This window comes from Panthera pardus, unplaced genomic scaffold, assembly GCF_024362965.1.
Source record: "Panthera pardus isolate Hobbes unplaced genomic scaffold, ASM2436296v1 HiC_scaffold_7, whole genome shotgun sequence".
Lineage (NCBI taxonomy): Eukaryota > Metazoa > Chordata > Mammalia > Carnivora > Felidae > Panthera > Panthera pardus.
The window spans coordinates 1923190-1947874 of record NW_026527002.1 but is presented as its reverse complement, the minus strand read 5'-3'; the positions used below and the strand labels follow the sequence as shown (position 1 = coordinate 1947874).

General features: G+C 40.1%; 2 protein-coding genes across 3 annotated transcripts in view; both read right to left on the bottom strand.

Moving 5' to 3' along the window:
- Window positions 1-5319: 5319 nt before the first annotated feature.
- Window positions 5320-24685, bottom strand: part of PPDPFL (pancreatic progenitor cell differentiation and proliferation factor like) — a 146349-nt gene continuing 126983 nt past the window's right edge. The window contains exons 2-7 of one of the 2 annotated variants that reach the window (XM_053896077.1): window positions 18171-18331; window positions 17364-17568; window positions 11489-11547; window positions 9112-9189; window positions 8910-9009; window positions 7117-7428 (exon numbers count right to left, since the gene is read on the bottom strand). In XM_053896077.1, coding sequence (XP_053752052.1) covers window positions 7416-7428; window positions 8910-9009; window positions 9112-9189; window positions 11489-11547; window positions 17364-17374 — 261 coding nt within the window. In that variant the 5' untranslated portion in view covers window positions 17375-17568; window positions 18171-18331 and the 3' untranslated portion in view covers window positions 7117-7415. Of the gene's footprint in view, window positions 7429-8909; window positions 9010-9111; window positions 9190-11488; window positions 11552-11911; window positions 13521-17363; window positions 17569-18170; window positions 18332-24685 lie in introns of those variants that run through there. The other variant, XM_019428898.2, reaches the window with a different exon arrangement.
- On the bottom strand, window positions 9199-10007 carry LOC109254747 (small EDRK-rich factor 1-like). Its single transcript, XM_019428900.2, is given in 2 exon segments — window positions 9199-9613; window positions 9615-10007. Coding segments are annotated over 2 exon segments (237 nt in total). The 5' UTR covers window positions 9746-10007; the 3' UTR covers window positions 9199-9507.

Here is a 24685-nt window from a genome sequence, read left to right as displayed (position 1 = left end):
GTTGAAAGCCTCAGTGGTTATTTTTCACCTCAGTCATACTAGTCTTCCCTTTCGCCATTCCACAATCTGCAAACTTCCATTCCAACTTCAAAGTTCATGTGAAACGAGCTTTCGGGAGACTGGAGTCCAGTGAGTACCTGACAAGGGGCCTTCAGACGATAAATGATCACAGCGAATGAATGAAAAAAACAAACACTGCCACCGGAATTTGCTTAGCAAAGTCAGCACACATCCCCAATGTCTGGAAGTCTCTTAGCCTCTAATGATTTAATTCATGTACTGCTATTTTTGAAACTGAAGTGACACGAGCCGGTTTTTTTCTCTATTTGTCTTGACAGCCATAGTGCCAGCATAGAATCACAGGGCAACGATGAAGAGCAGAGACGCACAGTAGGTGTTTCATGTCACAGGAGTGCAGGGGGATAAATTAGAAAAAGCATCATTCTTGCAGATTGCGTGGATCTCTAACACAGCTAAGGAATGACTTAAGAAGTGAAAAACAAGAAGCTCACCTTCAGAACAAGTTAGCAGGTTTCCGTCACCCTTAACATCTGAGGATGTAGAAGAACACTACCTGCAAAGGTAGAAGGTCCTTCCGAACTCCCGCTCCTCCTTCAACCTTTGATTACGCACGTTCGCCCCTAACCCTTTGTCACCTTGCCTGCTTTTGTGTCAAGCATTACTCCCATGCTGTCTCGGGCCAGCTGAGTTCTTCGCGTCTGAAATTACAACCACAGCAAACCAAAGCCTTGCTCCCGGGGTGTGGGTGGAGGGAGGGTTGCCGTTTCTGCAAGTCTAAGAAAGCCCAAACCTACATAGCAGGTACAGTTTACCAGGAGCCCTAATTAAAAAATGAGATTGCTGGGGCGCCTGGGAGGCTCAGTCGGTTAAGCGTCCAACTTCGGCTCAGGTCATGATCTCACAGTCTGTGACTCTGAGCCCTGCATCGGGCTCTGTGCTGATGGCTCAGAGCCTGGAGCCTGCTTCGGATTCTGTGTCTCCCTCTCTCTCTGCCCCTCCCCTGCTCATGCTCTGCCTCTCTCTGTCTCAAAAATAAATAAAAACATTAAAAAAAAATTTTAAAAAAATGAGATTGCTAGGACTCAGCTTTAGACCAGGACCGTCGATCTGGAAAAGAGCTGGAAAAGGAGCTTTGGAAAAGGAGCTTTGGTGTCTGCGTTTTATCAAACTCCCCGCGCAGTTCTCAGGCCCTCGGAAGGTTGAGATGTGCAGGCGGCGGCTTTGCAGCTCTCGGTGTCGGCAGCCGCCAAGGCTCTTGCAGAGTCGTTGCACTGTTGAAACACCCCTCCAGGCTTTCTCCCTGGCCCTGCCCTTTTAATTCCTCGGCATCAGGCAAGTTATCATTGCCATTTGGAGAAACACAAAGTGCTTCACCTGAGCACTGTAAATAACAAATTAGAATAATTAGCTAGAGAGAGATTTGACGTGAAATTTAATATTTTCTACAATTTTGAAAGGACAAGGAGTGTGGAATAGGGGTACCAGGCGGTTTTCAAAAGGAAAAGCCTTGTTGGTTGAGTTGGCGTTAATTTGCCAGTTCGAGACTGGTTAAAGTGTTGAGGATCTATACAAGAGAAGTTAATTCACCTCCACGTTGCCCAGATTTCCATCCCAGCCCTCCACTGCTGCTTTGAATGAAGCCCGCTTGGCTTTCAGCGTGGGGTCCTGGTGCTGGAGTCCAGAACGCGGGACAGATTGAGCTCCCGTAACTTCCATCAAGCAGACTCAAATGTGCTGCTACCTCAGGGACTGCACAGAATGTCAGCCAGACGTGAGGAAGCTGCAAGGATGCTTTCTGAGCAATAGAGAGAATAATCGGGCGTCCTTCCAGAATATTAAGCAGTATTGGCAGTAACAGGAAATAAACGGGTACGTGAAATCCATCTAGGATGACTTAAGACAATGCAACATTATCGGTTTAGTTGGTGAGCTTTGTCCGTCTTCTCTCTTCATGGTAAAATGTAGCTTGAAATTCAAAGATGGATTGCTCTCGAGATGCACTTTTTAAGATTGCATAAACATTTTCAAAGCAGTTTATTTGAAAATAAAATGTTGGCCCCTCTTTGCCGTAAAGTAATTTCAAAATCCTAACTTTGTTAGTTGACGTATAAATCATAGTTCCAGTAACTGTTCATTCATTAATCTGAAAACCTCTGCTAGGCATGTAAAAAGGATAAAATATTTATGAAGCTCACATTCCTGTTGGCTGTTAATCAAATAATTACAATAGTGCAAGTGATTTAACATATTCTGGGTTTACAACCTGGATACAAATGATTTTCAATCTATCTAATTAAAAAGGGTGGAACAAAACTTTTGTATCTGACCTATTTAGATAAAACTATAACATGGGGTGCCTGGGTGGCTCAGTCAGTTAAGCATCCAACTTTGGTTCAGGTCATGATCTCACGGTCCGTGAGTTCGAGCCCCGCATTGGGCTCTGTGCTGACAGCTAGGAGCCTGGAGCCTGCTTCAGATTCTGTGTCTCCCTCTCTCTCTGACCCTCCCCCGTTCATGCTCTGTCTCTCTCTGTCTCAAAAATAAATAAACATTAAAAAAATTAAAAAAAAAAACTATAACAAAAAATGCAAATCATTTTTCCTGAATAGATGAAATACATATTTGGTTATAATGCATTTAATTAGAATGCATTAAAAGGCTAAATGAAAGTTATTGAGAGCACTGTATGAGAAAGATACCATACTTTTTTCCCCTTCCACCTTCTGGAAATCAAATCATTATACTGTAACAGGAGAACATTTTTCAGACATCCCAGTTGAAATGCATTCTTTCTAAACTGTTGAGGAAGGAAAGTAACTGTGTAGCACTCTCTTTGACTAGTTTGTTTTTTTTTCTTTTTTGTATGAAGTAATTATAAGAAGATAATTTTTGAAATGAAACCAGAAAAGAATCTTTAAAATAATAGCAATTTGTTTATCCATTTGGTAAGAGAGGTGGGAAGAAAATGACGGGATAAAACTTCCCTTGTTGGTTTAGGAAATTATTTCAGGCCCTGGAGAGGCTCATGTGGCCGGTCCCACAGGACTGAAGGCATTCACAGATGCCCGGTGACTTTACACGCGTGCTGCTTGTGCAGGGTGATGTTTCGATAATGCATAGGTCGCCCTGAAGGACTTTAAGAAAAAAGTCCGTAACCCCAACCCTGACCAGACCTCTCCTCATCCCAGTTTTTGCTGGCAAGAAACACAGTAGACAATTTGACCCCCACCTAGAAAATACCAAATTCTTCTAAAGCAGCAATCTCTTGAAAACAGTGTAACAGGAGACTAGATACACTATGTAGAGTGTGGTAAATTGCACTATTTTTTCTGCCTGGAGTGCTTTTCCCCAATGGGCTGCTTCCTCTCTTTCAGGATTCAGTCCCACGCCTGCTTGTTGGTGAGGCTTTCCTAACACCCCGGTTGGGGCAACCTTCCCTCAGCCTCTTGTCCTCCCTCCGTCACTCCAACACGAGCACTTCATTTCCTTTGCAGAGCTGGCCACTGTTGGAAAACACTGTCTTTTTTGATTTAGCGCTTGCTTTTCTTTGCCAAAATGTAACACTTCTTGAGAGAGGGGCCAGCCCTCGCTCAAGAACCATTGTCATCCATTTGACCCATATTTGCTGAAATGTCAGAAGCTGGGTATAAAATGTTGAGCAGAGCAAACATGGTCCTTGCCCTGGTGTAGTTCATCGTGCAGTGGGGAAAACAAACAACTCGACACACAAATGTACCATTATAAGTGAGATAAAAGCCAGTGAGGAGAGAAATAGAGGCTACGAAAGCTTATACTGAAAAGTCTAATCTCTTAAGTGGATTGGAGACATTTTCTCTGAGGAAGAGCTTTGAGCCCCTATTTAAAAGATGAGTAGAGTCCAAGCTGAGAGAGGAGGCTGGAGAAAGACCCTGTGGCAAGAGAGAAGCTGACGTATGTGAGAAACGGAAAGAAATCTGATGCAGCTGGAACACAGGAAGCTTTGGGGAGCGAGATATGAGACTTGCTGTGGAGATCAGATCTTCATGGGTTAGGATACCGTGTGTGGGGGGGGGAGGGGGCAGGTGTTGTGTGAGTCGTGACTGTACCCTGAACATAATGGAATTATTGAATACGGTGGGCAAGCTAGTGTTAATGTGTATTCGCAGAAGAGTATTGCAGATCTGTGTTTTGTTAGATGATTGTGACCGATCTGTAGAGGACATTCAATTGAAGAGACCTAACAAAGACTGCAGGTAGACCAAAGGATGTCATGGCCCTTTTCCTTGGGAGAAATGATAAAAGTCTGGGTTTGGGTAATGCCAGTGGGAAAGCAAATAAGTGGGTAGATCCAAAAATTATAAAAAATAAAATCTAAACTAGCTACTCCATTCAACTTAGACAATTATTTTTCCATCATCCCTTTTTAATAGGCAAATGGAATTCTTGAATTTTGTTCCTTACGACCCAAGCTTCTTCGTAAGGTATGAAGCACCAAGTAGGTTTAAAATCCAGCTAGAGGTCTTTAACTCTCGTAAGAATTGATGAATTGGCTCTTGGTGGTTTTATCTGTAGAAGATACAGGGTCAATAACTGGGAATCTGCTATCAAAATCATATCTCAGCAAATTACTGGAATCGTAACATATAATTTCACAGAACCTGAGCAAAAGTTGCCAAAACCTAGTTGCATTTAATACAGCCAAGTCAAATAACATTTCATAATATTGAATCAGAATGGTCATAGCACATCTCAAGTTATAGGGAGTTATGACACTCTTAAAATATATTTAGCCCTCACTATTTATTATCTAACCATTAGGCAGCAAAGCCAGGCAGGAGGTGTTTTAACTAAAATAACACAGCTATACTGAGATCTATGTGTGAAGTACTTTTCAAACACAGCCTCAAAGTGTCTGAATTGTAGGAAAATTACATTAGAAGCAATTAACTGGAAGATGTTTTGTTCTCTTTATTTATATCATTCTCATTTTGTAGAAACCCTGGGATAGCACATAACAATTCTTTCAATCTTTAATCATCTTTTAATTCATTTTAATGTCACTTTTCTGAAAGATTCCTCATATATTTATTTTTTAGGATCCCTGTCTATCTCCCTCTCTTTCTATCTCTCTACCCATCCATTCTCACATATATATGTGCATTATTAGCCACTCTAAAATGCTTAATATGCTCATTATATTTGACTAAAATATTGTGTAAAATCCAACTACTTTAAACAATAACAACTTTCAGCAGCAGTAACACCAGTCAAACTAATATAAAAGCAGTAATTTTGACACATTCAAAATATACAAATGCATAGGCAAAATGTAATTTAATGAACATTATATTTCTTGGTGAACAAAGCAAATGTCAACTTGATAACATATTTGAGGAAATTCATCGAGTAACCTAAACAAGGAATCTATTCACACATATACCAAGTGTCCAAGAAAAAAAGAATTTGTTGATAATCTTAAAGTAAAAACAAAACCTCCCACAATTTACCATGTTAGTCTCATCACATTTTTCTCTAACTTTAGAAAAAAAACACTTAGTCTTCAATCTCTGTAATTTAATTTTACAGTAAAGCCAAATGAAATACAGAGCCCAGACATGTCATTAGTCTCTACAAATACATAAAATGCGTAGGTGGGCAACACCAGAAAAGCAGTAATGTGTAAATAATGAGGTGCTACTGGGCCAAAGTGACATATGAGTCCCTTCATTGACAGCAAAGTGATAGAGACACACAGAATTGAAGGAATGCATGTCCCATTTGGAAAGAGTAGGAAAAAATTATTCAGTTGTCTCCAGCACAGTAAATGGTCAGTCCTGATATTTTTTCTCATGTTAACACAGTTGGGCAGGAAGACAGTTTTACCAAAAACCATGTGTGCTCTACAGGGTGTTTAATGCAACGATAGTCACATAAAACTAGTGACATTGACCTCAGTGAATTCACCACCCCGAATTTCTTTTTTTTTTTAATTTTTTTTAACGTTTATTCATTTTGAGAGAGAGATGGAGCAGAGACAGAGCATGAGTGGGGGAGGGGCAGAGAGAGAGGGAGACACAGAATCTGAAACAGGTTCCAGGCTCTGAGCTGTCAGCACAGAGGCCGACACGGGGCTCAGACTCACGGACCGCCAGATCATGACCTGAGCCGAAGTCAGACGCTTAACCAACTGAGCCACCCAGGCACCCCAAACCACCCCAAATCTCTGAAGCCTCACATTTCACATTGAAAAATATTTACAAGCAGTATACAGAAACTTTTCAACTGCAACTCTTGCTATTATCTACCCCATATTGAGGAAAGTAGGGACTAACTATTCTAGCCGATGTAGGAAATATTCATATTCATGAAATGTGACCAGTCACTCATTATTTTCTAATTAGACACAAAACTTATCATATTAGAAAATTTGAAGACACAGAAAAATATAAAGAAAAAAATGAAAATCACCTATAATCCCATCTCCAGAAACACCCACTGTTACCATTTTGGTGTATTTCCTTTGAAACTATTATTATGAATATGTACATTTCTAACAACTAAAATCATATCACAAATAAATTATCCTCCTTTTTACTCAACTTTCTATCATGATTTTCCATATTGTTAAATATTATTTAAAATTATGAAATTTAAAGTCTACACAATAACCAATTAGTTATCTATACAGTGATATATTTTTCAAAAATGTTTAATGTTTATTTATTTATTTTGAGAGGCAGATAGAGAGAGAGAGAGAATCTCTGTACTGACAGCATAGAGCCCGATGTGGGGCTCGATCACACAAATCATGAGATCATAATCTGAGCCAAAATCAAGAGTTGGACGCTTAACCTCCCGAACCACCCAGGCGCCCCTGCAGCAATCCATTTGTAACAGGTGATGTATCTATGGGTGTGTTTTCTATTTCCAATGTTCGTGATTAAAAGTACAGTTTTGCAACTGTTCTCTACATTTGTGAGTACAACGCCCTTCCGACCATCGTTAGGCACAACGCTTCACTTTTAAGACATAATCATTTGACAGACATATAAAGAGTCTAAGAATTTTTTGGAAAACTGAAAATAACAACTTTTAAACACTCTTTGAAAAATCACATGGGTAAGGAAAAGTTTATTTCATACAAGTCACTACATTTGAAGACTCGTTACTTTTCAAAGCCACGCTTCTCGATAGTCTCCACGTTGCTGATGCCACTTGCACAATCGTCTGTGTTTTGAGGAAACTGCCTAAACTTTCGCTGTCTGGGTGTCTGCAGATCCTGTCTGGGAAATGCGAACTCCAGCAGGTTTCTGTCTTCCTATAATGAAGGAAAGTCACCTGGAATAGCTTAGTACTGAAAGGTGTGCTTCACAGATACAGCAGCTCAGCGGGCAGGATCTTCTGGATCGTCAGAATCAACTATGAGAGCTGCGTAAAGTGGTGAGATATTAGGACGGCCTTCACCGAATTGCTACACACAAAGAGCTGAGAAATGCTTACCCGTACATTACATTGTCTTCGTAGTCAAAGTAAAGTGGAAAAATAAATGAAAGTTACCTAGATAATTCAAATTAATATACTTGGTAAAGAGAGTAAAAAATACATGTTTTCAACAAGCAGCCTCATTTGATTTCTCTGTCTTTGATTTTTAAGTGTGTCAATATATAATTGATTCTATTTCGAATTTATCATATTCATCAAAATCTTTACATATTAACATTAGGACCCATGAAATCCATTATAATTTACTCTTTTTATTCTGTCTAGTAGCTAGTCATAGTCAAGTGTCTAAAAAAAAATAAGTATTTTAGAACCCATTAGAATAAAAACTATACTACTCAGTGTGTTAGGGTTCAAAATGTGTAGAAACACTTGAACGCAAACCCACCAATTCAATCTCCTATTTAGAAATTGGTGCCACACAGAAGCCAATCAAAACCAGCAGTGGGACTAAAGCAGGTTGTCTAGGACAGCAATTAAATCATTGTTTTTCTGTTTGCTTTGTTAAGGTTGTATCTGATAGTTTTCTCCATTGGAAATTTACTAATTTTCCTCTTTGTAATTAATAAGTATTTTGGGGGAGACACTCTGAGAAGACCTAATTTTTCATACTGGTCTCCATTTGTTTTAGCATCTATGGATAATCCTTGCCTGGAACAATTATTGTTGTAATATATGTCAAATGGTAATTCTCTATTTCCATCATTCTTTCTACATTTATTAATTAGAATTCTGCAATAAAGAGCTTTCCCTTCTCTCTCATTTGTTCATTTAATTATTTATGTATATCAATGATGATGAACAGATTTTATCTTATTCTACGGCAATTACCTGTTACTATCTTTATTTTGTTGCTGAAATTGTCCCAGATTTGGCCAATTGGTTCCTGTGTCATTTTGACAGACTACATCATGTTTTGAGCCTTTCTTTCTCTTTCACACCATAGGATGGGCCAGGCTCATTTTTTTTCCTTGTCCTTTCCTGTCTGGAACCAACTATTTCTCCAGGGAGCCATGTTTCCTTTTCACTGGAGTAGATAATTGTTATTTGTTTCCTGAAGGTATCGGAGAAAGAAATTTAGAACCTTGCCTCTGATTCCCAATCTATTTTCCCTAAACCATGGTAAAAGTTGGCACATGGCTTTTCAATTTCTCTTTAGTGACAGTATTAGAAAGAGTACTGGTGATTTGGCTGAGGGTTAACAAAATGGGGGGGGGGGGGGGCAAATGTCTTATCCATCTCAATGCCTCAAGTATGCTTTAGAGTGAAGCCTTCACCACTCTCAAGAAACAACTATGCTTTATCTTGATTGGTTAACATCATAATTACCACCTACATTTATATTGTTTCATGTAAGAGGAAATACAAAACGTTTATCAGAAAACAAACAAACAAAACCTAAAACGTACCTACTGGCAGACAGATCTTTTCTTCTTACATCTGTAAGCTCCGGTTCAGAATGGAAAAAGGATTTAAACCACCAGTCGGATTCTGCCACTTTTGGTAACTCTATCAAATAGAGGTCATATTATCTCCTTACCAAACACATTTGAAAGATTAAAAACAAAGGAAAATCATGAGGATGATGCTGATAAGAAATAAATCAAATACCTTGTTGGGATTTGTCATCAGGTATGACTTTAACAGAATCAGAGCCACTTAAAGAGCTAACTGAAGAAATGCTGGCCTCTGTAGGAAACAATCAGTAAACAAAGAAAGAATTGGCAAACACAGATATATTGTTTATGCATAGACTCTGAAGTAGCAAAGCAGCATGTTTTGAAATAATTTACTCCTGGATCATGAGTTCATGAATTAAAATTGATTAAATTGTCAATGAGTCAAAAAGACTTTCAGAAAAAGGTGTATTACTTTTTTTTTTTTTTTAAGTGTAAGATAGTTTTGTAAGGATATGCCATAACATGTGACTGTTTGTGCCGGAAAATTTTGACCATAGAGCTTGCGATACGCCTAGCTGGCATAGCACCCAGGTTTTCCAAAGAGTCATCATTTGTCTCTTGTCTGCATAGGCTTTTTCTCATTAGTTGCCTTCTGCTTTAGCTGCATTATCTGAGTCCTTCTGCTCTCTTAAGACATGGTCAAGCTATCCTTGTCTTTTTCCCTTGCGAATTTCCCGGGATTTCTTCGTGATTTTCTGGAGGGCAAGTTCTGGTTGATTTCCATGGGTCATGCCTACACCAGACCAAGCCTGGAAGGGAGCTACTGGGAAGACCAATGGACTCATAGCATGCTCTTACATTTTCTATTAATAAGGTATATTCCTTTCTATGGTGGATACCTCTGTCTCTCAATCCCTCCATAGATATAGATGTAGCATTTAAAATATAAAAGTCAGCATTTGGGGCGCCTGGGTGGCTCAGTCGGTTGAGCGTCCGACTTCGGCTCAGGTCATGATCTCGCAGTCTGTGAGTTCGAGCCCCGTGTCGGGCTCTGTGCTGACGGCTCAGAGCCTGGAGCCTGCTTCAGATTCTGTGTCTCCCTCTCTCTCTGCCGCTGCCCCCCCCCCCCCATGCTCTGTCTCTGTCTCTGTCAAAAATAAATAAACATTAAAAAAAAATTTTAATATAAAAGTCATCAATATGTTAGTATAAAATTAAGAATAAATATTGGAAATATTCTACATTAGAAATATTACATATTTAAATATCCTACAAATATTACATATCTAAATATTCTACAAAGGTAGATTTTCAGAAATAAAGGAATTATTTTTAATTTTTTTAACGTTTACTTTTGAGAGAGAGACAGAGCGTGAGCAGGGGACTGGCAGAGAGGAAGACAGAATCCAAAGCAGACTCCAGGCTTTGAGCTGTCAGCACAGAGCCTGACGTAGGGCTTGAACTAATGAACTGCAACATCATGACCTGAGCTGAAGAAGCCAGACACTTAACCTACTGAGCTACCCAGGTACCCCAAAGGAATTATTATTATTATTATTATTATTATTATTATTATTATTTTATTTTTGGGACAGAGAGAGACAGAGCATGAACGGGGGAGGGGCAGAGAGAGAGGGAGACACAGAATCGGAAACAGGCTCCAGGCTCCGAGCCATCAGCCCAGAGCCCGACGCGGGGCTCGAACTCACGGACTGCGAGATCGTGACCTGGCTGAAGTCGGACGCTTAACCGACTGCGCCACCCAGGCGCCCCCCAAAGGAATTATTTTTAAAGACTAAACATTTTATTTGCTTTATGGTACTTGTATTTTAAACCTATAAGTCTTTTAAAAGATCAGAATATAAAAATAACTTCTATGGATATAATAACATTAAAAAAATGGGCATAGTTTAAACATTTTGAAAAAGAATAAATCAATAGGCCTCTCCAACTTTTATCTACAAACAATCATTGAAATAAGAATTTTCTACTTGTGGACATATTTTCAATAAATGATCATTTGTTCCTGAAATGATCGTTTCATTCTATGGAATTTCTGAATTTTCTTTAATAAGCTACAATTTTCTATTCAGCTATGAATATTCACAGATGGGTAGATCAGTAAAAATCAAACTGACCAAATAGAAGCTGACCTATTATCCATAGCAGAATATGGAAATTTAAAAAATCCTTCAAGCAGAGTCATGCTATCCCTTCTTTTCTCAGGAATAAACAGTATTTTATTTATGTAAAATTATCAGCTTTTAATGTATCCTATCAAGTGTACGATACATGAAATTAAAGCAATTATGAAATATGCACTTATTTTCACTTATTTTAAGAGTTAATGGTTGCATCAATGTGATATAATATAACAGAGTTAAAACAAAGAGATAAACCTTGACAATATTGATTCGAGAGAAGTCTGGAACGAGTTCTATTCCCATTTTCCTCACTGTCACAAACAGTCATCCAGTCTTGTTCCTTAAATTCTGACCAGGACCTGACACATAGGTTAATAACATCCCACAAACATCACCTTAAATCACATTCTCTAGGAGTATCCTCTAGGGATGATACTAACTTACTTCGATAATACTGATTTCTGGCCAGCAGGCAACCAATGGAAGGAACTGACGCCATTCTTCTCCCTGTAAACAAGCACCAGTGAGACTTTAGAACAGTGACAGGGGAAGAGAGGACATTAATCACATGGGACTTCTTTTCTTTTTTTCCATATATATATATATATATATATATATATATATATATATATATATTTTGCAAAGCAACGTAATTTACTGTGTAATAAATATCCGATAAGAAAAAGTTTACACAAAACCGTAATCAAATATACTACAATAAGCCAGAAAATGCAATGTGTATATTTGTTTGGAAAAGCAAGAAAAACTAGATATCCAACTACAAACAATGCCCACAACTTATTCCATCTGAAACAAACCTAAAAGTTAGAGTAAAAGTGTTAACACAGCCACGAAATAGTCACTCACCTATTTTCCCCAATTTGTTCTTTTGAAATAAACGTGTTTTCAGGTTTCCTGAGAAAACACACACGGAAAGAATGGTAGTGATCCAGGAGGGACTGAGTGCCTCAGGCCAAGAGCACTCTGCAGGGAAGGTGGGTGTGCTCTGGGACCCCCGGGAACACCTTATATTTGGAAGGCTGAAACCTGAGCTGTGGCACAACAGAGGGAGGAGAAGCTCTCTGCCTGTCTGCCCTTGACCACGTCAGTGTGCCAACTGGGGCTGCAGGCAGCAGGGACTGACTCTGTAAGGTCATAGCTCATGACTGCTGGTCTCTGCGGGGCAAGAGGTGATGGCCGTGCATCCTCTCAGCCTTCCATTTGATCTCACACTTCTGGGGGAAGCACTACGCTGGGCTTTGCAGGGGGAGGGTGGCTGTGGGGGCTATGGGGGGCCACCCCAGCCAGGCTGCAGGCCAGCTGATGGAACTGTACATGCCCACAGACACAATGATGCAAAGCAGAGCCACAAGAAGAGCTCCCCGAGTCATTGAAGTCCTATGGGACAGGACGTGCGCTGCTGAAATTTATGGGCAGTCCATTAGAAGCTCAGTGAGAATAAGACAGAAATCATGGCTAATGAGGGGAAACTGGTGACTCCATGACATGGTAGCAATATTATTCACTCATTCAAAATCTGTATTTATATTCTAATTTTACTAACGTCCATTATGGGAACTGTTTTGCCATTTCACAGACTCCGTTTGTCATGAGTCAAATCATGGCTCCCCTTTTCACTGGGGCGGGGGATTCTCAATCACTGTTTCAATTTATTGAGTAGCTATTTGTTTCACCAGCTCAAACCACACAAAATTATTTGTGCCAGCTAGGTTCAAATACATTCAAAACACTGATTTTAGTATGCCATCGTGGTTCTTTTTACATGTCTGGTCCACCTGGTTATGGCTCCTTTATGTTGCTGACATTACTTACTTAACGCCTTTTCTCTTTCTGTCTTGGTTAGTTTTGCTAGGAGTTTCCCTATTGCATTGGATCTGCCAAAGAACTGTTTGTTCTTTTCTTTGTTTCTTGATTTTATATTTCATTATTTTCTTTCCTGCTTTTATTCTTCCTTTTACTTACTTTAGTATTATTCTCATTGTCATTTATTTCAAAATATTTTGTCAACTGCCATTATGACATTTCTCGAATGTTTAATTTCAAGATGCTTTTCTTTTTCCAAATCCATAAAAATTTCAAAATCTTTTAGTTTATTTCCAGACCCACTGTATTGTCAACAGAGAATGTTTCATTTTTATTCATTCTTTAAAGTCGTTTTTGGAGATGGCTTTCTGTGTATTTAAGAATAGTAGATACTCTTCATCCACTGCATGCAATCTTGATTTTGTAAGTGTCTATTAGGGCATGTTACTTAACTTTGTTAAATTACATACTTACCAATGTGTTCCTGCTTGATCTACGAGTTTCTAGTATGATTGCATCATTGAATTCTATCATTTTTAGTTTCTTAGGTTTTGAAGCTATGTGAATAGATGTATACAAAATCACGATAGTATCTTCTCGGTAGATCTTGGCTTTTCTCTTCCTTCATCGGCACTAATGTTTTAGACAACTTTGGTCATTTCCCGCCCCCCCCCCCTTGATTTTTTCTTTTTCCCCCGGACTCCAACTGGTCTAGGATTAATTTTGCAGCACCAGCTGTTTTGAAAGTAACAGAAGGGTGTATTTCTTTGCATCCCTTCATTTTCAGCTTGCTGGTTTGCTTCGTCGTGTAAAGCACCCTTTGGCTGCATTATTTTTTCCTAATTTTACACGCATCCTCTGTGTCACAATTATACTTGTTGTCTTTTTAGACTTCGGTTTCTTGATGAGTTTTGAATGTGTGTTTTCAGGTTCACTGTGAGTGGGAGTCAACTTGTATTGTTCTCTCCCCTCTGCATCACACCCCCTGACTACACCACTGCCCCGGTCCTGGTTAGCGGGTACCGAGGTTTTACCTACCTGACTCGAGTTTTTGTATTTTTCTGTTATAAAACTACTCATATTTATAGAGGTATTTGTTTCTGTCACACATTAGTATGTGAGTTCCTCAAAGGCAGAGAGTACTCTATTCATTTTTGCTTTAGCAAGAGCCACCACCAAACCTGATACATGTAGTAGTTCTTGTTCTAGAAATCTGACAAAACCAACATATTCCTCCTGTGCGTGGTCATGAGGATTACACCTTTTGCTACAAATTTAAATGTCATAACAGGGCTCAGATTCCCATGCTATAACTGTGACATAATAGTAATTTTTACCCAATTGTTTTCTGACTTACTTTTTTTGAATATCTATGCATTAAGTTAGTTTAACCATAGTTTCATTCAGATTTTGTCCTAGATTTAAGTTATGCTGGGGTGCCTGGGTGGCTCAGTCAGTCAAGCATCCTTCTTCGGCTCAGGTCATGATCTCACAGTTCATGGGTTCGAGCCCCGCGTCGGGCTCTGTGCTGACAGCTCGAGCCTGGAGCCTGCTTCGGATTCTGGGTCTCCCTCTCTCTCTGCCCCTCCCCCCGCTCATGTCTGTCTCTCTCTGTCTCTCTCAACAATAAATAACATTAATTTCTTTTTTAAGTTATGTTAACATTTTTCTTTGATTCTACTGAGAGAATGCCCGCCCAAGTGTGAGGACACACTACAGGCCAGCATGGAAGCTGGAAATGTCATTCGCAAATTTCTGTTCAGGAAGCCGAAAGACGCTGGCAAATGACTCTTCGTAAAGGGAAGAGAAAATAGATATAAGAACAAAAAAATAAGAAGTACTAATTAAAGTCAACCGCAACCTTTGTGAAAGCTGATCTATTTATCACATGTAAGATACCATTACTCTTTCTAATTGTATTGACATTGAATGAAGCAGTAAATGGGTATCAGATTGTTGTTTTGGAGAGCATGGGAATTTACGGTAAGAAACATGGTCATGCTTGTAGGTAATTTATCATGACCCTGTGCCATCACAGACAAGTGACCAAGTATGCAGTATGAGATCAATGTGTGGCCGTTCTGGAAGACTTACATTGCCTATATCTAATTCCAGTCTGCAGTTACACAATATCTGAGTGTGCACAAAGATGTCAGGGATTTTAAATATGTAGTAACATCCAGAAAAATAAACATGCCATATTAAGCGTCGATTACTCTATGCTTAATAACTTGTACCTGCAAACAAACATGTGTATGAGGTGTTTAAAAAAAAAAAGGCATGACAGTGTGCACTAAAACACCATTTCATTTCATAAATTTGGTGGAGAAAATGACCAATAATTAGTTACTGAATGTCTCTGGGCCTTCCACATATAAAATGGAAATAAGAATATGTTAGTTTATTTGAAATCCAACGCAGTTCCAAACTATATAATTCAATTGTTTGTTTAAATTTCATGTCTGCCTGAATTATGTACAGTCTATGAGGCAATTATCATGGTTGTACAAAATAGAAACCAATTCCACGTACAAGCAGAGAAATGAGTTATTAGGAGAAGAGTCGTCAGTTCCTAAAATCAGTAGGAGACGTGGAGAGGTGTGGTCTGAAAAGCCAGGTCATCCAGTGCAATCCTGGAAGCTGGGCAGTGAAGGACCTGAGTGGGGGTACAGCAGGAGGCGTCCTCAAACTGAGTTTCCATGGTGCGAGGACCTAGAATTGCCACAGCCACACATCCCAACAGCGGCTGGCCTTCCCCGACAATCCCTCCAAACAACAGGCACCCCAAATGCAGTGTGCCTTCTAACAAGCAGTGTGTTTAGCTCTGCACGGAGAGTGTTGGTGACTACTGCCTAAGAAGGGGAACCGTAAGAACAAAGTACTGTGGCACGTTCACCAGAGAATCCTACCCCCATGTGCCCCTTAGGGGGATAATGAGGGTCCGGGGCTAGGAGTGCCTTTTCTCACTGGCCCTTTGCTCATAAACTTTCCCAACAAATCCTATTTCTCAACACATACCATGAAACGTTTGCACACACTGTCCTGAGAGGTATTTACTACCAGAAAGCGGCCCAGAAGGAATCGGGCTTAGAAGGTGGCAGGAACTAAATACTCTTCCCTTAGCTACGACCAAGTCTCCAACCCAAAGCGCCCAGTAGAACTGATCTTGTCTAGGTCTAGGTCATGTGCTGACATCCAGCTACATAGAGACACAACATATCCTTGCCGCAAAACTGCTAACTGCACTTTAGGAACTATTCTCTCCTTTCTTTTTAGTATTCATTGGGCATGGTCCACCTAACTGAAGACTACATTTCTCAGCCTCCCTTGCAGCTAGGAATTAGTGTGGGCCAGTGAAATGTGAGAAGGGAGTGGTCCGTCCTCAAGGTCACCTCCTTAAAGACCCATCCACTTGCCTTGGACTTCTAGCCCAGAAGTAAGAGGTCACAACTCACGGGGTGGCACAACTGGTCTTACATCAGAATGAAATGAAATTCTTACGCGGTGCATCTTGTTACTGGTATTCAATTCACACTGCACACCGAGCCTTCAAATCCCTCTGACTTCTGTAGTGAGTAGTACAGAGTGCTGGATCCCCCACACGGGAGGGGTCCCCAGATGCCAGAATGCCAGGAGCAAAGACTGAGCTTACCAGCACGCTCCACTGTCCCTATTCCTAACATGCACCTTGCTTTATGGAGCAGTTTTCATCTCACTCACCACCGGCTCTTATTTATACTGTGTACCTGACTTACAAGTCTTCCTTTTCTGCTCTCTTCCCTGACCCCTTGAACCAAAGGAGAATTAATTTCAATGACTTCCTCGTGTCTTGTTACTACTGGGTGGGCTAATGAGTCACTTGCCAGTTATGCAAATAGTCAAACATCTATATATATATGTGTGTGTGTGTGTGTGTGTGTGTGTGTGTGTGTGTGTGTGTATTGTCAATCCAGGTCTTGATACTTCTTTGCTTTGGTCCACATTCTCCCTGATCAGTCTCCAAACAGTAGTCACAATGTGAAAACGTGGATTGATCACTTCTTAATAAGCCCTGGTCTTGATTCTTGAGGTTCCCCCCACCGTCCGCAAAGCCACTGGGCAGGTGAGTATTCTCTATCTGTGGTCGCCAAATCCGTGAGAGCAGTAATTAGATCCTTTCTGAGCACTATCTCACAGACAGGAGAAGATGGCTTGCATTCTTGGTGCAAAGACCATTTCTCAGTAGGCTCTATCTTTAGGATTCTCTTAGTCGCCAGTTTCCAAAAGTCGCTGTCAGTGTCGTCTTCTGAGAGTAAGGCATCTAAATAAGCAAAATAACTGGCAGAACTCCCCAAGGCTCAGCACCCTGCATTCTCCAGGACTGGCAGGATGGAGTCTGGAGAGCTTGGGAGGAGACTCTCAACAGTTGCTTCATCAAATGCTTTCTTCTTCCTAAATGTTGAGATTAGGTAAGCAAATACACTGAAAGTAATAAATATGCTAGCGCCTAAAGGACTTGTCTTCCATTTTCTCTTGGTTTTATGCTTTGAGGCAGAGACAAATATTCATAATTATATAAGTCAGTGTTTCTGGCTTGTGACTCCTATGCCTGCTGAGTTAGGTACTTTCTGTCCGTAATGACCAACGTAACGAGTACTTGCAGCCATAGGAAACAGTTTGGAGACATGAACACACTTTCTCTTTTGTGTCTTCCGTAGCATCTGTAAGGACAACAACAACAAAATCATGGGATTTATTTATTTTTTTTTAATTTTAGATTGTAGATTAGATTTTATTTAAAATTTGAATATTAGATCAAACTCCTAAACATCATTTGTCTTTGCCATAGTCTAATCGCTTTCATTTCCCACAAATGCCAAATCTAAGTACAAGGAGGCTGTGTATTTTGATATGCAAAATAGCAAATACTGATATTTTGATGTTTTGATAGGATCTTTGATACCAAGATCCTAATCTGAATGCATGGAGTATCTGATGATCTGACTGTAGGTGTCTTAGGCTCTGTTCTTAGGAAAACATGTGCATCCACATACAGTTTTACTAGAGACTTCTTTCCCCCCAAACCCCAAAAGAATGAAAAGGGAGTGGTGAGAAAAGGTGCCCTGTGAACTTGCCTTGACAATTTCATAAAGAAAATAGGATGGCACTTCTACGTTGTTCTTAACTGAAGCAAGGCTCCAGGCCTTTGCTCTTGTACATTGATGAGTCTCTGAATGTGGGCTGCCCCAGGGCGACACGTGCCAAGGGAAGGGTGAGTGTGTGCTCAGTTGACAGAGACCCCTGGAGGACAGCTGCAACTCACCAGCAGCGAGAAGTCATGGTGGCTGGTGATAAGCACCTTTGTCCTGAAGGGAATCTGGGCAGTGCTGCCAGGTCCCCAGATGCCACCCTTTGCATTGCTTGAGTCAAGTGCTTTCAAGAGTTTGGGGACACCTCTTTGGAGTCTCCAGCAGGTTTCTTTTCCTGGGAAAATTGAGGAGAGGAAGGTGAGTGGAATGCAGTGTAATCCCTGCCAAGGCAGCTGGACTTAAGTCACATCACATAGCTATGCTCCCACCCTTTACTGTCCATCTTGCATTTCTCTGACTCTTGGCTAGCACCTCTGCTAGTCCAAATGACCTAACCTGGAAGGCTTCGCAAATCTTCATCTCTGAGTTTCAAAAGCCACTGCTCATTTTGCCCTTAAGCTGAGGATGTTTGTGTGGGGAAGGCACGTTCCCCAGAAAGACCTATTTTTATGACTGGCTCCTGGACCTGAGCTCATGAAATGTTCCATTTCATAAGAGTGGTTTTGCATTTCTTTGGCCTGGAGCCAAGCTGTGCCAGTTGTCTAGAGGCTTAGTCCTAACAATGTGATTTATGGTGGTCTGGGGTTTCAGTAGCTGAGGTAAATCATGCAGGGGCTATATGCCCACACGACTGATTCTCATTAAAAACCCTGGACTCCAAGGCTGAGATGAGCTTCCCTGACCGGTAACACTCCACACATGTTGTCACGTCTTTACTTGGGGAATTTAGTATGTTCCAAGTGATGCTGTGGGAAGAGACTCCTGGAAGCTTATGCCTGGTTTCTCCAGACTTATACCAACCAGGGGAATTTTGGAAGTCCATCACCATCTATAGGATCCAGCTGGTTTCTAAAGGGGCCAGGCAAATAGATTAAATACATATATGATGGCGACCACCACTCATGCATTCTTCGTATCCTTAGAAGTAGAATTAGTATCAGCCACTCCTCCCAAGGAACAATTTTAAAAGTTCAGTATCTTAGCCATTGTGTGTGGGGGCCAGTTTTGGAGGCTTTTACCTGGACTTTCCCACCAGTAACTCCTATACCAGAGGATAATGACCACTATAGTCGTTCTGCCAACCAAGGAAAGACACTGGGCCCAGTGGACAAAGCAAGTGTGGCCTGGACCTGGGTCAGGGCTCTGCTAATGATCTAGGCTCTATACCATCCACTCTAACAAGGATGTCATGATGATGTTTCTTAGTCTTGAGAATCAACTTCAACATAGTACTTTTGTTCAGAAGTCCTCAACATGTCTATATATTCCCATCCCATGGTGTGTGAATGGCCCTTAGGTCCCTTTGGGGAAGACCTAGGGGGCTTATTTTCAGATACACACTCCATGTTACAGGATCTTAATTCATGGGAACGCAGCCCTCCTTAGATCAATGAGTTCCAGATATGAGAACGGTCTAGGATCCAGAAACTAGAGTGCTGTTAGAATCTTTGGCTTTATCTTAATTGTACACATTAAGCAATATTCCTGAGATTAATCACCTATATTGGCCTTAGGAACACCGTGTTATACAAGCCATCTCACTGTAGGTTAGGCTCCCTTTATGGCCACTCTGACCTTACCACCTATTCTGATATTTGCACTCACTGAGCTTCTCATAGTTAAGTACCATAACCCGGCCTCTTTTGGGGGATCTGGTTATTCCCATTGCAATTAGTGAGTCACATCTATAATATCACCTTTTATTCTGAGTCTTGAACTATAAAATCCTTACTGTGCTTCTCAGTGAATCTGGTGCTTCTCTCTCCAATGCTCTCCTTCTCATTTTGTGAAAACAGAGTATCTCCTGGAAAATGTAATCATTTTGGGTCTTCTGACCTTAAGTAGGATATCTACTCTAGCATGACCATTTCTATCTCAGCCATCTTCCACGGTGATTCTGGAATTCCTATTGACTTTGTTGTTACAGCAGCCCTAGCAAACAAATACACAGGACAACTGTTAAGATGTATACCAATGGTGAACTGGGACAGAACACCAGTGGACAGGGATGCATTAGTATCCATTGTTGCTTCCAAGAATCAGCCTGGCAACATACTGACATTGTAAGATGGTCTTTCCAGGGTGTTAGATCCTATATTGTGAGAAAAGTGACCCTTATCAATAAACTCTCCCATTAGCCACCTTGGCCCAGCACCATAATGCCCAGTGCCATTTGTATTCACCGAGGTACATGTTGGAAAATCCTGCAGCTCCTTTAGAATATACTTCCTTTGCACTTAACATTACCTTCAAGCAAAAAAGGAACTCTGATTTTAATAAAGAAGAGTTGGCCGTTTCTGCAGACACAGAGGTTTTGGGACAATCTTGGCAGTTGACTATGTTTTCTGTGCATTGCCTCAGATGTCCTTATCACAAATCTCAGTGTCTGTTTTGTTTGTTTGTTTTTTGTTTTTGTTTTTGGTTTTGGTTTTGGTTTTTGGTTTTTGGGTTTTTTTTTTGCAACTGGGATCCTGGCCTTGAAGAAGCCAACTTGCCAAGGTCGAGAATTCAATCTTCTTTCAGTTCTCACCCCCTTGGAATTAAGTCTTAGAGACTTACCCTCAGTTTTTTTCTGCCTTCTAGTTGCAGGAGAGAACAGTCCTTTTATATGCTGCCAGGTAGCCATCTGACTTCTTATCGTTCACCTTACATCAGTTAATAATCTTTGTCCTCCTTTAGCAGATTTCCTCCAATGCGTCAGTGATATTCAGCTACAGACAGCTCAGCCCATGCACAGCCTTATTAATCGCTACTTCCTTTGACCCTCTCAGACACCTGAGATGCTGCAAATGCTAACGAATCCCCTTCCACTGGTATCCTGTCCCAGTTCACCATTGGTAAGCATTTTAGCAGTTGTCCTGTGTATTTGTTTGCTAGGGCTACTGTAACAAAGTGTTAGGAACTGGGTGGATTAAACAACAAAAATGTATTTTCCCACAACCGTGGAGCTCGAAGTCTAAGACCAAGGTGTCGCCCACTTGGTTTCTTCTAAGGTCTCTCTTCTTGACCTGTAGATGGCTGTCTTCTCTCTACATCTTCACATGGGCTTCTGTATGTATCTGGGTTCTAATCATCTCTCTACCATGTTAGATTAGGGTCCCACACTAATGACCACATTTGAACTCGGTTACCTCCTTAAAAGCCCTATCTCCAGAGCAGAATCATATTCTGAGGTCCTAGGGATTAGAACTTCAATTTCAGGGTAGGGGGACACCTGGGTGGCTCAGTTAGTTGAGTGTCTGACTCCTGATTTCAGCTCAAGTCATGATCTCATGGTTCCTGAGATTGAGCCCACATCAGGCTCAGCACTGACCGCAAGAAGCTTGCTTGGGATTCTCTCTCTCCCTCTCTGTCTCTGACCCTCCCCCGCTCATACCCTCTCTCCCAAAATAAATACATAAACATTAAAAAAAAAGCCTTCAATTTCAGGGGAACACAGCTCAGCCCATAACAAACTTCTCAGAGCATGCTAGGTATCATTGGCACTCCACCCATCACCAATGACAGGGGCCACATTGTCAGCCAGCTGAAGGGTGATCCAGCTCCAAACTCTCAGCTCTGCTATCATATTGTCTTTGGCTGGGTTCCCTGGGAAGCAGACTCTGAGATGCACTTGGCAAGGTTTATGGGGCATGCCAGAGGGAAGCCTTGAACATCATCTGTTCAAACCATCTATCTCTTCATCAATTACATTAAGTAACGCTCAGACGCCTCACTAAATAGAAGCAAGATTTCAAACACAAATTGTATGCTAAGGATCAAAATTTTAATCTTGGACATGAATTATCCATTTCATTGAATATCCTGAATTATATCAATTTTGATTCATCTTTACCCATAAATATGAGCATTATCATTGCTGGAAGGTGACACACATAGTTTCTGACATAAAATTTCACACACTGAAGTCATCTTTTCACTGATCACTTGACTAAACTTACACAAAACAATTTCTTATTCAGAATTGAAACCAGACAAAATGAGCTTTAGAAATAGAGACACAAAATGCATTTTTAATAGCCTCTTGTAATTATCAAAGAGCCCAAATCAACCCATATTGCTACAGGCATTCGATTGTACATTATTTATCTGATATAAAAATTTTAAATGAGATCTACATATAAAAATAAAGAGTAGTTTTAACAGCGGTGTTAGTTTATTATACTTTTCATTCTTTATGCCTAATTGAGGATATAATTTTCAACTAGGGTGTTATCTCACTACCATCCTTGTGTTTTTTTTTTTTTTCTCTTATGGAAATAAAGGCTGCTGAACTTTCAGACTGAATGTTAGCGTTTATAGATAATCCAAAGCTCAAGATGGAGTTTGAACTTCAGCCCAGGGAAAGCCATGTATCTTGATGAGTTTCATCACAAGAAAGGAAGGGGAAAAAATTACCTTTGGCAGAATCTTCACAAGTTATTTCCAGAAACCACAGAAAATTCACTTGTATTGCAAATCCATTATGATATTATAAAATCATTTTTTTTTATAATCAGGATCAGTAGTTCAAGGTAATTATATAGTTAACTATAGAAAGATATAAGCAATTAATGTTACATTAATCATAGACCACTTTTCTAAAGTATTATTATGTTTATATGTATTTAAACACATATACTCAATTACAAAAACATGCAAGGAGATAGGGAATTTTAGGTGCTTCTATAGTAAATGTTTGTAAAACAACAATTTTAGTTACAATCCAAGGAAAATATTGGTAAAACATTTGCTAAAAACAGAGTTATCTCAATATATGGCAAACCTTCTATCTATGCATATATAATACTGAACTCAAAGATAAAATTGAATATTCTTTCATGATTCCACACCCATTTCAAACTATTGGTGAATGTGTACAACTATTTTGTGGTTTTATTATTTCTTGGCTAAGCCATATTTTCCTATGTATCCCCTAATATGGGGATACACACAACCCCTATGTATTCCCTAATGTATCCCCATCTTCTGCTATGACCACCTTACCCTTATCCCCACTTTATTTAGAGTCATGAATATTTGGCATTTTCCTCTATTTTATCCTACCCTCCTGTTGCAACCCCGAACAACATGGCAGATATCTGGACCCAGGAGCTGAGAGTGAGATAATAACACTGGAAGGCAAGTGTAAGAGTAAAACAGTGCGACAGAAAATATAGCCATCTCTCCTGCAGTGTTTTCAGTCACATTAAAGCAGGGAGAGAGGACATTCCTATTTTCGTGGAATGTGTCCATTTCTGTTGAAGCCCTAATAGCAGTTGTTCAATCCCCATCATTATTCTGACTGCGCAACATAACACGTCTCAGGCACAATGGAGAAGCAAAAGAAGCATCCCTGGCATTATGTTGTTTACAGTCCAATTGGTGGAGATTATTTCACACAGAGACACTCAGAAAGAAGACCCATGGGAAGGAAACTGCAGGTGGTGAAAGTAGCTTTCAGGGTGCTGAGGAGGGGGCAAGAGGGAGTCTCAGGGTGGACTGGTGCCTTTTCTTGTGGTGAAACGAGAAACCTTTGTAACTGAAGGATTTTTTAGATGTCCCATTGCAAGCAATGTGCTAACCATAAAATATGGAGCTAAGGTAAATAAAGTGCTTCAGTCTTTGTCATATTAGTATTCAGACTGCATTTAAGTTGTAATTAAAACACATTTTTCTCTGAATGCACATTTAATATGCTCAGTCAGATTGATTAAATACCCCCAGCAAGCTGATCTTTCACTCTTTGGTTTCCAAGATGGCATATGCATTGATTCAGTATCTCGCTTGTGATGTGTTCACTGTCTTCATCTCTCACATATTCCAAATGAGGACCTTCAAGCAACAGAAGAATGTCTAAACACAGAATTTAAGTAACACATCATAGGATCGCAAATTGCAATAAATGATGTATCATATGCCCCTTAATTATAAATTGTTAATCCTTTTAGTAAGACAATTTACATTTCACAGAATTGGGGAAAAAATGCAATTCACATTTCAGGATTGATAGGTAGAAATCAGTTTCCAGGTAGAACTTTGAGTTCGTCATATAAGGCAAGACAAATGTCCTTGAATTTAATCCCCATGATATACAATTTTCATTTATATCTATTGGTAAAGAAGGTTAATGAAATTCAGAAGCCAGTCCATTTGGTCTGGGTTTTGTCTAAATGTGCTGGGGTAAGCAAGATAGCAAATCAGTCCCCCCATGCCTTCATTTCTTCTTGTGAAAATAGAGCTATTACAATTTAAATATCTTCCAAGGTGTTATATATAGGAATCTTTAAATTATTGTATGCATTTGGAAAGCGTGACACATTATACCACTTGTTACCAATTTAACCCAATTAGTGTTCTCCTTTTACTTTTAAATTAATCTCTAATTGTACATTAGACATCTGTGAAAGATCATGAACTATTTGCAGCCTCTTTTAGTAAATCCCCAGGGGGATATATCTCCTGGAGTTGGGTTACCAGAGTATATAACCACATTACAGGACGTGAATGGCTCCCTTCAGCGAACTTCATTAAAACTAACTTCCCTTCG